Source organism: Histomonas meleagridis (genome assembly GCF_020186115.1).
Source record: "Histomonas meleagridis strain 2922-C6/04-10x chromosome Unknown scaffold_61, whole genome shotgun sequence".
In the NCBI taxonomy this organism is placed as follows: domain Eukaryota; phylum Parabasalia; order Tritrichomonadida; family Dientamoebidae; genus Histomonas; species Histomonas meleagridis.
This window is the reverse complement of record NW_027150931.1, coordinates 748,840-764,298: the sequence shown is the minus strand read 5'-3', so window position 1 is coordinate 764,298 and position 15,459 is coordinate 748,840. Positions and strand designations below refer to the sequence as shown.

At 29.3% G+C, this 15,459-nt stretch overlaps 4 protein-coding genes across 4 annotated transcripts; all 4 read left to right on the top strand.

Annotated features, from left to right (window-relative positions):
• Positions 1–6,693: 6,693 nt before the first annotated feature.
• On the top strand, positions 6,694–7,509 carry GO595_010289 (cupin domain-containing protein; the record flags this gene model as incomplete). The annotated part of the gene is made up of 1 exon (XM_067912952.1): positions 6,694–7,509. The coding sequence occupies one exon, from the start codon at positions 6,694–6,696 to the stop codon at positions 7,507–7,509; it is 816 nt and encodes a 271-aa protein (XP_067769027.1).
• Positions 7,510–7,865: 356 nt separating this feature from the next.
• Positions 7,866–10,838, top strand: GO595_010288 (CRM1 C terminal-domain-containing protein; the record flags this gene model as incomplete). The annotated part of the gene is made up of 2 exons (XM_067912951.1): positions 7,866–9,754; positions 10,697–10,838. The coding sequence occupies 2 exons, from the start codon at positions 7,866–7,868 to the stop codon at positions 10,836–10,838; spliced, it is 2,031 nt and encodes a 676-aa protein (XP_067769026.1).
• A 1,648-nt stretch (positions 10,839–12,486) lies between these two features.
• GO595_010287 (dnaJ-like subfamily C member 21) lies at positions 12,487–14,211 on the top strand (the record flags this gene model as incomplete). Its single annotated transcript, XM_067912950.1, has 1 exon — positions 12,487–14,211. The coding sequence occupies one exon, from the start codon at positions 12,487–12,489 to the stop codon at positions 14,209–14,211; it is 1,725 nt and encodes a 574-aa protein (XP_067769025.1).
• A 321-nt stretch (positions 14,212–14,532) lies between these two features.
• Positions 14,533–15,273, top strand: GO595_010286 (uncharacterized protein; the record flags this gene model as incomplete). Its single annotated transcript, XM_067912949.1, has 1 exon — positions 14,533–15,273. One exon carries the CDS (start codon positions 14,533–14,535, stop codon positions 15,271–15,273), a length of 741 nt encoding a protein of 246 aa, XP_067769024.1.
• Between the last annotated feature and the right edge of the window lie 186 nt (positions 15,274–15,459).

Sequence of the window (15,459 nt, the reverse complement as noted above, 5' to 3'; positions counted from 1 at the left end):
CAACATTTATTCCAAATGAAAACAAAAGAATCGTATTTTCTTCTTCAAAAGATAATCGAACAAGGATTATTCGAAATAGATCTTGTAGAAGTATAAAACAATAAGAAAAATTGTGAATTGGTTATAAATAATGATTTTGCTAATCTGAAGAATTTAAATGAAGAAGGACAAAATCCAAACGAAATTGCGGAGATAATTAGAAACGATGAAGTAGAAAAACTTCAAGAAATATCATCACAAACAAACTTCGATTTTAATCAAACAATTGAACCTTCACTTTATGAAAGATGTTCATTTATTAATCAAAGAAATGTTTCATTAATTGATTATGCAGCATTTTTTGGATCAATCAAATGTTTTAAATATTTACTTATGAATGGTGCAAGTGTAGAAAATACAGGTAAATATGCAATTGCAGGTGGAAACTTAGAAATTATTCATTTATGTGAACAAAATAATTCATCATTTACAGAAGCATATGAAACAGCAATAGAATTTCATCAAAATGAAATTTTTTGTTATTTTTATGAAAATAAAATTGGGAAAATTTCTAATGACAGAAAAAATTCATTTTCAATGTTTTCTTTTACAAAATCGAATTCCAATATCGAAAATCAAGATAAATGTAATTTAAGTAAAGAAAATTTGGTATATCTTGGGAAAAAATGTATAAAGTTTAATAATTATGAAATCTTCATGTTTTTAGAAAAAGAAGGAATGAAAATGAATAATAAAATTATAGAAAAAATAGCATCAAAAGGAAATACATTCATAATAGAAATTGATATAGAAAGTCAACAAATTCCAAATACAATTTTACCATATTCAGTTAAATCAGGAAATATAGAAATAGTAAAATTGCTTTTAGATAAAGGAATTGATGTTAATGCAAAAATTATCCATTTTAATAATTTGGAATATGTTTTAATAATTTTATATATGTTTTAATAATTTGAAACAGCACTTCATATAGCAGTTAGAAATAATAATATAGAAATAGTAAAATTGCTTTTAGATAAAGAAGGAATTGATGTTAATGCAAAAAATATTCATTTGGATAATTTAGAATATGTTTTAATAATTTGATATATGTTTTAATAATTTGTAATATGTTTTAATAATTTGAAACAGCACTTCATATAGCAGTCGAAAAGAATAATATAGGAGTCATAAAATTACTTTTAGAAAATCATCGTTTGCACCACAATTTCAAAGCAAGTTAAAGGCACTTTTAGCTTAATTAAGGAGACTCCATTTTCAGTAAAACATGAAATAGTTTCACTAAGCATAATATGTTTCAAATTACGGTTTTTCATCTTGATCAAGATTGATCTATTTTTGACCAAAATAAAAAAACTAAAAAAAATTATTTTACAATCATGAAAATAATCATACTTTGATTATTCAAAGTATTTTTAAAAAATTTGCTGATGAGATTACAAACAATTTCGAAAAACAATTGTTTTTCATTAAATTTAATATGTCATACACTTTTAATAAGGAAGTCCATTAATGACATAAATACAGGTTTTTAAGCCCACGTGAAATAATGTCTTGCCAAATATAAGATTATTGAAAATGTTTTTTAATTTTAGAAAAGACCTAATAGAAAGAATTTTTGGTATCTGTTCTGCCTTAAGCCTCAAGTAGAGTGGTTCCGACTCTTGGAGATGTCCCTTCAGAAAATTTGGAATTATTTTAGGCTAAAATAATGGTGAACTATGCCGGTTTTACGTGATTGTAAAATTAATGTAAACGGTTGTATTGAATACAAAATTTTACAACGTCTGCCAAAAACCATTTCTTTAGAATTTTTTCGAACGATCATTTTTACCATAAAATGTCTATCGTGTTCTATCGTAAATAACCTATTTTTACCGGGGGTATAGGTTAGTCTATTTTATTCTTTCAAGTTTACATACGCGGTTACGATGCAAAACGCCCCTCGGTAGGTATATACCCTCCTTTATGCAATTTTTGAACGATAGGAAATTTGAAAGGGGAAAAAACGCAATAAAAATAATTTATTAATAAATTTCACCAATTAATGCTTTCCAGCATTTTTCAAATGTATTTTATATATTTCTTCGGAAGCACCATTCATGATGGATATATGATTCGAGATAATATTCATCTCTGAATCCATTTTTTATGAAATATCCTTTTATTAGATTCCATGTACCTTCTATTTTTTGAGTATTTGCCTCGGTAATTGGATCTACGAAATTTACTGAGTGATTTACTGTTTTGTGTACATAACCTATATCACTACTAAGAGTATTATATGCCATCCATTCATCAGACTAAATTTCTGAATTGAGTCTAACTGTTGAAAAAATAATTGGAATGAAAACTTCTTTCGATCTATTTTCGCAAATCTCAGTAACAACTTTCATTGTTTTACTGTCTATTTCGCCAAAAACCCAAATCTCTTCTTTTTCCAATACACTTCCTTTGTTATATTTAGCACCGAAATAAAGGCTTTCATCAATTTCGATCATTCCATCACCAAGTAAATTTTGAGCTATATCTTTTCGATATTTTTTTTCTGCAATAGATCGAAAAGTTTGAAACCATGTTATTACTGATCGTTCACATACATCTGTAATTTTAGATGTAGTTCTTATATCAAAACCTTCTACCCAACATGCTAAAATGTGAACAAATCCCCTTAATGAAAGTTTTGATTGTGATAACTATGAATCTAATCTGATTGATTTTGAATTTCTGCATTTACTTGAGCAGCATCTATCGATCGATTAGAAATAGGATATTTTCTCTCCCTTGTGTGTTACTTGCCATATTAGGTGGTGCATGGTCTACGTCATAGGCGGAAAAAAATTTATCATTGAGACTGAATATAATTTAATTTTTTATTTCAAGATAAACATAATTAAGTATTGTATATGATGGATGACAAAATTAGTTTTAATTATTATATTTATAGAAATAAATAAAATTAAATAAAGATTTTTTATTTCCTAAATGAAGTGGACAGAAATTTCAGGCCGTTGGACAGATATCTGTCCTGTACTGTAAAAAAAAATTTTATGAAAAAATTATTTAAATTTACTCAAAAAAATTCGGTTTTTTAAATCTTGAACTCATATGAAAATGGTATAAAATACCAATTAAATATGCGTTATATAATTGTATCATAATAATAACTAAAAAAATAAGTTAAAGAAAATGCATTTTTGCCATAGTTAATGATAATTTGAATGATTGTCTAATTGTATAACAAAATGCATTTGAATTACTAAAAAGTATATAAGTTTGTGAAATTAAGTTTGGTGCTGGGATACAACGCATTCAATACACTGCAGTTAAAATCTGATTTTAATGGGATCAGATAAGAATATTGTATAAGAAAACTTAAAAACTTTAAACTTTAGATCTTTACAAAATCATTTTTTAAAATTTTACTTAACTCGTAATATATTTCATTACTTCACCAGACAAATAGTCATCAGTTAATTTCTCCAATCTTTCGTCAGACAAAAACACTTCGAATCCATTATCATATCCTATGTTTTCATTACCGAGCACATCCAAGTACACAGTTGGTACCAAAGCGATCCAAAGATTTTGTTTATTTTTAGCTATCAACAAAAGTCTTGTGTGTCTTAAGTTTAAGTTCATTACTAGATGGAAATCATCTTTAGAGTTCAAGTAATATCTTCTAAAATTATTATCCATTACAGCGCCGTCATGTAGACTTAATAAGTATTCCATACTACTGGATAAAATTTCCTTACTTAAATAATACGGCTCAGATCCGAAATGTAAGAAATTCTTTGGTAACTTAATAAATTCGAATTTTTCAAATGTATATTCATTTCCATTATATTTTATATTATATCTTTTACATAAATTTTCATTTGTTAATTCTTTTTCCCATTTAATGTATTCTTCATTGTCATTATTTAAGCTGAAATATTCAGTCAATCGAACGCGCCTTAAAAACAAATTTAATTCTTCTCCATTAAGTTGAGTTGTGTATTTATTGATAATTTCATTAAGTTTCGTTTCAGGTGAATCACAAAGAATTAAATCATGAACATATTATTGAAAATCTGAATTTGTTTCGATTTCAAAATTGGAACTTTTTTGATAAATAATTCTTAAAATTAAAAATAAGTTTCGTGTTAAATAATAATATTTTTTAGGCTCTAAACATAATGAATTTGATCTTAATCTTAACTCATATATTATAAATATACTACAAAACGCAATTAATATTTGATTTATATCTTCAAATTCTTTTTCGAATTCATTAACAGAATTAATTACATTTTCATCATTTAGATCAGTCCTATTATCAAGTTTAGGTAAACAAATGTTTCGTAGATATCTATCAATAGGACATGATAAGTTTAAACATTTCGAATGTATTAAATGTGTACATAATGTAAAACATTTTATTTGTTCAATTGTTCCATAATTATCATACTTTAAAGGTAATGTCGAATTATACATATAAAGTGGATAACAAAGAATTTCATTATCATTAAGACAAGTTCTGCATGCAGAACATTGTTCAATTTCTTCTGCTGAATCACTTTCATCAAGATCAATGTTATTATCTTTTTCGAATTGTTCCATTTTGGTATTAAATGATTGTAGAATAGATGACTTTAAATCTTTTAATTTATTATTCGATGTTTTAGTTTCATTTGTTTTAGGTATTTCATATGAAATATTCATTTGCACAAGTGCATTTTGTCCAATTGGACCTAATTCACTTATTAAATCGACAAATGATTTTGGTCTATAACTTTGGAATTGATATTTTTGATACATTAAAGATTCGAAATCATTTGGAATTTTCGTAATTAATTCTTTAATATCATTAACTATAATTGTATCAGTTAAAATTTTATTCGAAGTTTTAACATAAAATTTCGATGCTGTTAATAAAAGATTTATTATAAGTTGATTTGTTTCTTGTGAATTTTGACTTAATAAAATATAATATTCGATAGCTAATAATGTTGGCGTAAATAATAACGAATGTAAATCCATTCCAAATGGTTCTTCAGTAAAAAGGTTTAAAAGGCATTAACTCATTTGGATATTTAGAAATATATTTCGAATAAATCGATAAAATTTGATTTGATTTATAAAGTGGCGCTAATGGATCCCATAATGTTCTAGACTTCAACTTAAATATTACACCATTTGGTGATGGAGAAGAAGTTGAAACAGTATCCAAATGATTTTTAAAGCGCCATCAAATAATGAACATTTAAAATTTGATTTTCAGTTTTATCGCTATAAATTGATTTAAAATATTTATAGTATATAACAAGTGCATTTACAATATTCAATTTTTGTATTTTTTCTATACATTCTTTAAAATCAGAATCAATATTCGGTACTTTTCCATAATAAATATATGAGTTAAAATCCATTTCTTGTGAAAATTGTTTTATACTTGTGAATAAAATTGCGTCTTCGTCTAAAAATATATCAACAAGTCCATCCATAATTCGTTGATAATCATTACTAAAATAATCACTTGAAATTGTTGGAGAGCAAAAGCATCAGAATATGTGTAAGAAAATGCAATGCCGCTATCTTTTAATTTTGGATCAAGTGAAAATGCTAATTGATGCTTTTGATATTGCTTTGTAGAATCCAAAATATATTGACAAAAATCAAATGAATACTTTTTATGAATATGTATCATATTATAATTAAACAAAAAAAGATGTTTTAGCTCTATTAAAAAGAATACTTTTTGGCACTCATTATCTCGAAGAACCTCCATTTCGTATTTATAGTTAGAAATTTCATTAATCTTATTTATAAATGCATAACCAAATTCTAATCTAAAAAAATACGTTATTGATACAATGACTAAATAAATCCAAAAGTGCTTGAACAGTCTCCACGTTTAACACAATACATGAACCAATAAGTTCAAATAATATTTTATCTTTGCATATAGATGTGATAATTAAATTTCGATATTTATCACCAATTTCACAGAATTTTACAAGCCATTGTATTAATTGAATTACTTCACATGACTTGGATCTTATAAGATTTAAAAGTTGGTGTGCAGCAGAATCAAAATTTTTTGGAAGAATTTCTGAAATTGAATTAGGTATTTCAGTTTCTTACATTTATGAAGTTTACATGTACCTTCCGGTTTCCATAGATCAAAATCACCACAGTCACAACTTCCAGCTATGTCATTAAAAACATAAAATGAATGACCTTGATGATTACCATTTAAAAAACATTTTAAACAAATACAACTATTCTTAAGAACTGAACACTCTTCGCAAAAAAATGTCAATTGAAATTGTGTCCAAGCTTCCTGACATTTACATACATTAGAAATTGAATGAAGATATTTGATGAGCTCATTAAAATTTGGTAAGTTTGCATGTTGTATGTTGGCAAATGACTGATTCCCACGTTTTTATTGAGTCACTTATATTGCCTTCATTTTGCAATTTTCCATTTATTTTGAGAATTTGCCATTTGCTTCACATCTTAATTCTGTGTACTCATAGAATATTTTGAATAAATCGAATAGTCACAAAAGTGGAACAACACGATATTTTTTAAGTAGTTTATCAATTCAATTTTTATTGTATATTGATCTCTCAAATTGAATTATCGTCACAAAGAATTTGGTATTGAATTTTTATGGGAAAATTTCACAATTCACTTGTGTAAATGTTCGAGAAAGGAGATCCTATGCCACCAGAAAATGCTAAAAATTTCGTTGGCCAAGCATACGTGAAACGATTGATCACACGTCAAGACTTAAATTGTCCAATCTCAAATGTCACATTTGAACCAGGATGCAGAAATAATTGGCATAAACACTCTCACGGTCAAATACTTCTTTGCATCACAGGACGTGGTCTATACCAAGAAAAAGGAAAAGAAGCAAGAGTTTTATTGCCTGGTGATGTAGTTGAAATTCTTCCAAATGTTGAGCATTGGCATGGAGCTCAAGCAGATAGCGAGTTCACTCATCTTGCTATTACAACTCATTGTCATGAAAATCACACAGAATGGCTTCAACCTGTTACAGATGATGAATATGCACAAGCACAACCAAAGACTCCTGTTACACGTGAACCAGTTTCAACTCTTTTCCCAATGGGTGAGAAAAATCTTCCACAATATTCAAAGTTTTTCATTGGACAATCATATCTTTGTCCATTATCCACGAACAAAGAATTAAATTGTCCAACATTTAATGTTTCATTTGAACCAGGCTGTCGTAATAATTGGCATATTCATACAGGAGGTCAAATTCTTCTTTGCGTTGCAGGCCGTGGCTTGTATCAAGAAAGAAATAAGCCTGCTCAATTAATGACTCCAGGAACAGTTATCGAAATCCCACCAAATGTTGAACATTGGCATGGTGCAACTGCTGACTCATGGTTTTCACATGTTGCAATTGAAACTAATCCAGGAGGAAAGAATACTTGGTTAGAACCTGTTGATGATGAGCAATACAAGAGTGCTCAACCAAAGTGAACTAAAAAATTTAACGTTTTTTAACTTTATTTAAAAGTGACAATCATTACACAAACTAATTTTTATAAATCTCATAAATTGATTAATAAATTATTTTATTAATGTATTCACTCTTTGATTTATTTCTTGTAAAAAGAGAAATATCATAAAATAATTTCAAAATTTACATTAAATTTGGATTTCAATATTCCATCTTAAAAAAATTTTAGTATAGATTTTTTTTCTAAAAGCTCCTAATTTCAAATAATGAAATACTTTTTGTAATCAATTCTATGTGTGTTTTGATGAAGTTTGTACAAAATCATGTCATTAAATTTGCCGATCGAAATGCATTGAATTATCTATGGTTGAACAGAATGTTCCACTCCATAGCGCAAACAGGTGTACCACTTAATATTGAATTATATGACAGAGCAGTACATAGATTTTATGATCCTACAATCACCCCAAAAGAACGTGATGATTTAAATCAGATTTGTACACAATTTATTAACAGAGAAGATTTGCCACAATATATTCAACCAATTCTTGAATCAAATTGTGGCAACCTTTCAAAATTTATTGCAGCAGATGGATTTGTAAAGTATGTTTCCAAGTCCTGGCTTATTATTCCACCCGAACAAAGAGAGGAAATTAAGAAATTCATGTGGAATTACGCACAACAAGAAGGTCTTCCAAGTGATATTCTCAGCCGAATTGATCTGATTATTGTATCAATTGCTACTTACGAATACCCAGAAATATGGAGTTCATTTGTTCAAGATCTCTTATCACTTTCAACAAGCACGCCAGAAATATGTTCCAATGTTCTCCATATATTTCAACTTTTTTCAGAAGAAGTTTCTGATTTTGCTGATAACTCTTTAACATCAGCACGAGCAGGTGAAATTGTCAGTGTTTTCTCAAATGAAATCAGTGGTGTTATGCAGTTAATTGATCATTGTTTACATTCAGGTAATCCACAATTAATCGAAAGTTCATTTGGTGCCTTAGGAACCTTAGTTAAATGGATTGATTCCGTTTTTTTCTTCCAAACGAATCTTCTCAATTTACTTGCCACTGAATTTCTTCCAAATCCTCAGTATACCAAATATGTCATTAAAATATTTGGAGAAGTTATCAGTATGAACTTTATCCCAGATGAATATCAACCGAACTTAGTACCTCTCTTTTCCTCTATTGTTAATGCCTTAAGGTCAATTCTTGGTCCTGAGCCAGATTTCATGGCGGTTAGCGACCTCATCCCATTACTTTCAGACACACTTCCCTCATTTTTTGAACAGTATTCGGAGGTTATTGAGACCCCCCAAAGTGCCGCTGATGTTCAACAAGTTTTTCAATGGACACTTTTCCTTGCTGATTGTTGTGAGCAAGGTGTCTTAGAAGCATGTGTTGAATTCTTTTACAAAACATTCCAAAAGGTATACTCCGAATCTAAAAACCCACAGATTACAACAGCAATTTATGGTCCTTTTGCACCACAAGTTCGACGAGTTTTAATGAATCGAATTGTATCACCATTTGAAATTTCGAGTACCACAGAAGAAGATGGCTCAATCACACGTTCTATCCGAAGTCTTAGTAACTTTGATGATCTTTATACAAATATTAAAAATACATTATATTATTTGGTAGAAATTCAACCACAAGATACAATAGCAGCTCTTAATGAGAAACAAAATTCAATCATGTCTGGTGAAATTACAGAACATGCGATCACAACCATGTGTTGGTCATTAGGCGCAGTTATTCCAAGTTTAAATGAACAAAATGACAGAGTCCAAGTTAACCGATGGATAGAATGGCTTATCCAAATCTTTAATTCTTCACCAAGTCCAGATTTACATCATATTTTAGGAATAGGAATTTGTTTTGTCGTAAGTCAATCCGGAAAATTTTTATTACGTGACGATGTCTTATTTGATAACATTGTTAATTGGTTATTTGGTTTATTACAAGAGAATGATTATGACATTAAATCCACTTCGATCTATTGCATTAAAAGTTTGTCAGCTTCAAATAGTGATCAAATGATCAAGAAGCCACAACAAGGCTTTTCTAAACTTGAACAAATCCTTAGTAATTTCCAACAAATCATAACATCATTAGATGAAGAATCAATCATCTCAGTTTTTCGATTTACAGGTTCATTAATACAGAATATTAATTCAAATGAAGTCCAAAATCAAATGTTTCGAATTATTATATCATTTTTAGACAAATATTTCAAGTCATTATTACCCGAGTTCAATTGTTTAAATCCAGAAATATGTCATCGCTTAACATTTGTTTGTAAATGTAATATTTCATTTGCGATTGATAATAATTTATATTTAATGTATTTCATGACCATTTTTGAACCATTAATGAATTTATTTAATACAATTATTACTACTATAACACAAATGACACCAAATAATCCACAAGCACAATTACAAATTAATTCCATGGAAATGTGTTCTAATTCTATTATTTCATTAATGGAGAAATCCATTTTTTATTGTTATAACATAGAATATATTAAAACAAATATCTTTCCAATATGTATCACAACGATTTTAGAACATTTTTATCAAACGCCACCTATGGCTAAATCACCACAAATTCTTACATTGTTTGGTACATTAATGATCAAATGTCCAAATGAAATTATTGCTAATGGAGAATTAATATTCCAAAAAATTTATTATCCTATTTTAGAAATGATCAAAAATAATTTTGATGATTATCCACTAATACGAATTGAGTTTTATAACATGTTAAGTCATTTAATTAATTCATGTTTCCAATTAATTATTAATTTACCAGCAAATGAATTTAATACATTTTTGGAAAGTATTAAATTTGGTACTGAACATTTACAAAATAATATATGTGAAAAGGCTACAAATTTATTAATTAATTTACTTGGAAATATTCGAACAAAATTATCAGAAGAACAAATAATTACATTTTCACAACAATATTTCATTATGTTATTCTTATTCGCATTTAAATTATTAACAAATACTTCATTAAAATTCGCATTTAATTTACACGTAGAATTAATTAGAGCAGTGATGATGTTACCTGGTATTAATAATATGGGTGAAGTAATAATACAACAAATGTTCGAAATGTTCCCAATGAAGTCCCCCCAGGAGCTGCTCGAGTTCATACACAGGCTGTACCAGACATTCGCTGAAAGGTCGTTCAGATTTAGAGCAATCCTGAAGGACTTCGTGGTGGACGTCAGGCACCTCCTCCCGCACGACCCTGACCTCGTGGAGAGGGAAAAGAGCGAACTCGCTAAAAACGTGCAGGAGGCGTTCGGAGAGAAGCAGATCTAATGTAAACACTAAAGAATTCATTCACTTTTTATGATTTTGAGCGGTGTTTTGTCTGAAGTATAAATTCGCTGTGAATAGTGCGCGTTTAGTGAGTGTATTTGATTGGGAATGTTGAAATTCTCAAAACAAATTCATATTAATTAATCAAAATAAGTGAACATCTTAGTTCAAAATCTACATTGATGTAGAAATTTGCACTGCTAAATCATTAGAGATAAACAATGAATCAAAATTTAAATAATTTTTATTTGATGATAATGATATGGTGGTTGTAATCATGAACAATTGTTACAAAAATAGTTAACATTTTGCTTTCATCATGCATCAAATAAAAAATGGAAGACGAACATCGATTAAAACTTGTTTCATAATTGCTAAATGATTACAAGTACATTTTTAATGAGATAACGAAGATATTATAAACAATAGGTAGTATGGATACATTATCATTTTGTCTTTGAAATAATTCTCAATAAAAAAATATTTATGAATATCTTTTGAAGTCAGAACAGAATTTTCAATAAATGAATTGAATAAGAAATTGGAAGATAAAGTTTTTTGTTATTGGAAAAATGGTTTCAAGTTTGTAAAGTGCCCTTATTCAGTTCATTTTAACTGTATTACATTGTTTCATAAATCTTGTTGGGATAGTACATAGAATATATCGAATTCATCCATACTTTTACTGGTGGAATGCATTCTCTTGAAAATAGAGTTAGCTGGTAAAAAATATTAATGCCATTTGATGCTAATATTTATAGATGTTCAAAACATGATAGAAATGTTATAAAATTATCTACTTGACATCGAAAAACGATATTCCTGCCCAAAATTGGCCATAAAACTTCACATAAAGGTTGACTTATGCAAAGGAATTGGAACTAAATAATGATTTATTAGTAAAAAATTACAGCTGAAGCATAAAGAAGAAAGGAGTAAACATGACAAGGAAAAAATATTCCAAATTCGAAAGTATTGATTATAAAATCAGAAAATTGATTTATAATAATTTCTCTAAAAATTAAAAGAAAGACATTCACTTACCACCTCATTCATTTGGAGTCCGAAAAAGAGAGAATTGGAAAAGAAATTAAATAAAGATCTTTATTTTAGAAATTAAAAAAAAACAAAAAAAGCCATCAGAATGGAACCGAACCATAACCTCATTCAGCGCCCGAGAGCGAATTGTCACACGGAACGATTCCTATAAGTCTTCATCCGACTTTAAGTAATGGTTAATTAATTTATATCAGTGGTTGAAGTTACTTAAGAAATGATCCCAGAACCACAACCAGTGATTGGAAAATGGAAAAGTTAATAATCATATTTTATAATATGTTTTTAAAATTATATTTGTATGAAACAAGATGACTTAAATCAAAAAATATCTGAACTGTTTTTACTTTTGTGTATCTATAATATGTTGTATAAAAATTGAAAATTTTTAAATACTGAATTTTATGTTAATTAATCAAATTTAAGTTTGTGTTACTTAAAAAAGCCTCCTTATTTTCAACAACCTTGACATAAAATAAACAAAAGAGTCATAATATCTTGAGGATCGCCAATTTGGCGTTTTCTACATTATATAAACTATTCAAATCAAAACTAGAGTCCAACCAAAAATTTTAAAACAAGCTATTCATTTATGTCAGAACACTTCAGCGAGACAACTGATTACTACGAACTTTTGGAGTGTGAACCAGATGCATCACCAGAAGAATTAAAAAAAGCATATCGCCGTGCAGCATTGAAATGGCATCCAGATCGAAACCATGGCAGAGAAGAAGAAGCAACACGTGTATTTCAACTTATAGAACATGCATATTCTATTCTTACTGATGATCATGAACGAGCTTGGTATGATGGACATCGGAATATGGCGCGTGATGAAACTGGTGAATTTACAGCCACTTCAGTTGATATCATGTCTTTGTTCCATGCATGTGCGTACATGGGCTTTGGTGAAACCAAAGCTGGATTTTATCCAGTTTTCCGTAAAGCTTTTGCCACTTTAGCAGAAGAAGAACATTCCAAGACTCCCATACCAGGCTTTGGCTATGCTGACACTCCGTGGGAAGAAGTTAACAATTTTTATTCATTTTGGACATGTTTCACAACCAAGCGAAGCTTTTCATTTAATGATATTTATCATCTTCGCGATGCACCAAATGCCATGTATCGCCGATATATGAGTAAAGAGAACGAGAAACTTCGTAAAAAAGCCGAAAAAGAATTTGTTCTCTCTGTTCGTGAACTTGCGAACTATGTTAAAAAACGAGATCCTCGTGTCAAGAAGCATTTAGCCGAAGTAGAGGAAGAAAAACAACGACGCCAAGCAGCTGAAGAGCAAAAGCGAATTGCGCAAAAGCAAAAAATCCAAGAAGAACTCGACAAGCTTGACAACGAGCCAAAGATCGAATACACGGAAGAAGATTTGATATATCTTCATCAATTCGATAAGAAAGAAGATAGCGATGATAGTCCATGGTCATGTCGCTTATGTAATAAGACATTAACTAAAGAAGCAGCATTTCGAGCGCATTGTCGAACGAAGAAACACCTGAAGACAGCGTTACCCGAGAAAAGGAAATTCCTTAATGATCCGACGTGCATGGAGCATTGCGTGTATAACTATATATTGTTAGGCCTAACTAATCAAGAGATATTTAAGGCAACAGGTGAAAACATTAACATTGAAACAGCGGAAATATTATTAGATGATGATGATGTTAAACAGAACAATAAGAACGAAGAAGAAGAAAATAACGAAGAGGAAAATGAAGAAGAAGAAGAAATACAAAAACAAAAAAGACCACTTTCGAAAAAGGAAAAAAGAAGACTCAAAAATAAGGCAATGAGAAACGAAGAAGAAAAAGAAGAAAAAATGAATAAGAACCAAAAGAATCCGCCAAACATGGCAAATATGTCCAAGAAAGAAAAGAGAAAAATGCAAATAAAAATGGCAAAAGAGAAAAAGCTTCAACAAGAACAAGAAGAACTTGAAGCAAAGCGACAAATGAAACAAATGAAGAACATGATGAGACAACAAAAGCAAGAAAACGAAAACCAAACGCAAAATGAAGAAGAAGAAACTAATGAACAAACTCAAAAACAGCAACAACAGCAACAGCAACTTTCTAAAAAAGAAAAAAGAAAATTAAAGTTAAAACAACAACAGAAGTTATTGGAAGAAGAAATGAACAATGCGGCGGCTGACGGAAATGATAAAAATGCAAAAGTGTTCCTGCCAAAGGGAATGAAAAACCCGCCGCCTGGAAAGTTCATGTGTAGAAAATGTAGGCAATTGTTTGATTCGAGGACAAAATTGTTTGCTCATCTTGAGGCAACTAATCATGCAACAGCAAGATGAAAATTTTCATTGAATAAATCGATTTTTATTTTGAATATAAATACGATGATTTTTCATTCATTTGACTCTATCGTTGGATAAGAAAAAGCACCGAATTTCTATAGATTACACTGTTCAATATAAAATAATTTGTAAAGCTATTAATTTCCACTTCTAATTCAATTTCGAAGTGAATATTCTGACACCAACACGTTATTAACAAAACATCCTCTACATTTTCTGTGGAAATCTAATTTATTTTGATAAATAATTTCTGCAGAACCGATATAAAATTGAATATTATTCAGATAATCCAGAAATGATCACTTCATTATTTCTTCCATGAGTTTCTCATCATCAATTGTTGAATCAGCTAACTGCATTTCATGCAAATATGCATACCGCCCGAGGAAAAGCAATCGCAACAAACTGTTAAATACACCAATTACAAAAATTTTTATTGTAATTGAACCATTTGGCAATGGCGTTGTTCAAATAGCAACAGCAGGAATTACACAATTTCTTCCTGCTGCTGTTTCTACCGCAAGCGTTGCTCATGCAAGTATTTGGGTTCCAAAAGAAAATAGTTTTGGTTCAAGAAAAGGAATTTGCATAGAATATGGAGGATATGATGAGCGTAGAGAAGGCGATTATGAAGATCAAGTTCATTATTATAGTGGGACTGATGGATTAAGATTTATGAGGATGACAGCTGATCAATTATCCACACTTAAAACAAAGGGATATGATGGTTTAAAAATTCCTTGCGAAATTATGAATCCAATGACAGTTGGTGAACTTTTAAGACAAACTAGTTGTTATGAATGGAAAAAAGGAAATTATGATATGATTTTCCATAATTGTCAAACATTTGTATCAAAATGCGTTCAAGTCCTTGGCGCATATCGCACACAAATCCAAGCAAGAACATTGAGCAAAGTATTCATTCCATTTAAAATTCTTAATTGTCTGGAAAAAAATGAGGATAATCGAAGTACCACTACAAAAATCATTCATGGAGTTGAAAAAATTCCATTTTTTGGTACATTATTTGGTTTAGGCTTCATCTATGGTGGTATGTAACGATGTTTTGTATAAAGATTTCCTTTGTCTTATCAATAAAAAACTGAAGTTCTATTTATGCTAAAAAATGTTAATCATTGCATGCAAACTAAAACGACATCAAGTCATATTTGATTCTTTTGCTTTTCCAAGATAGTTTAAATATGATTTTCAAGAGAAGTATTACACTAAGATGGATTTATCCCT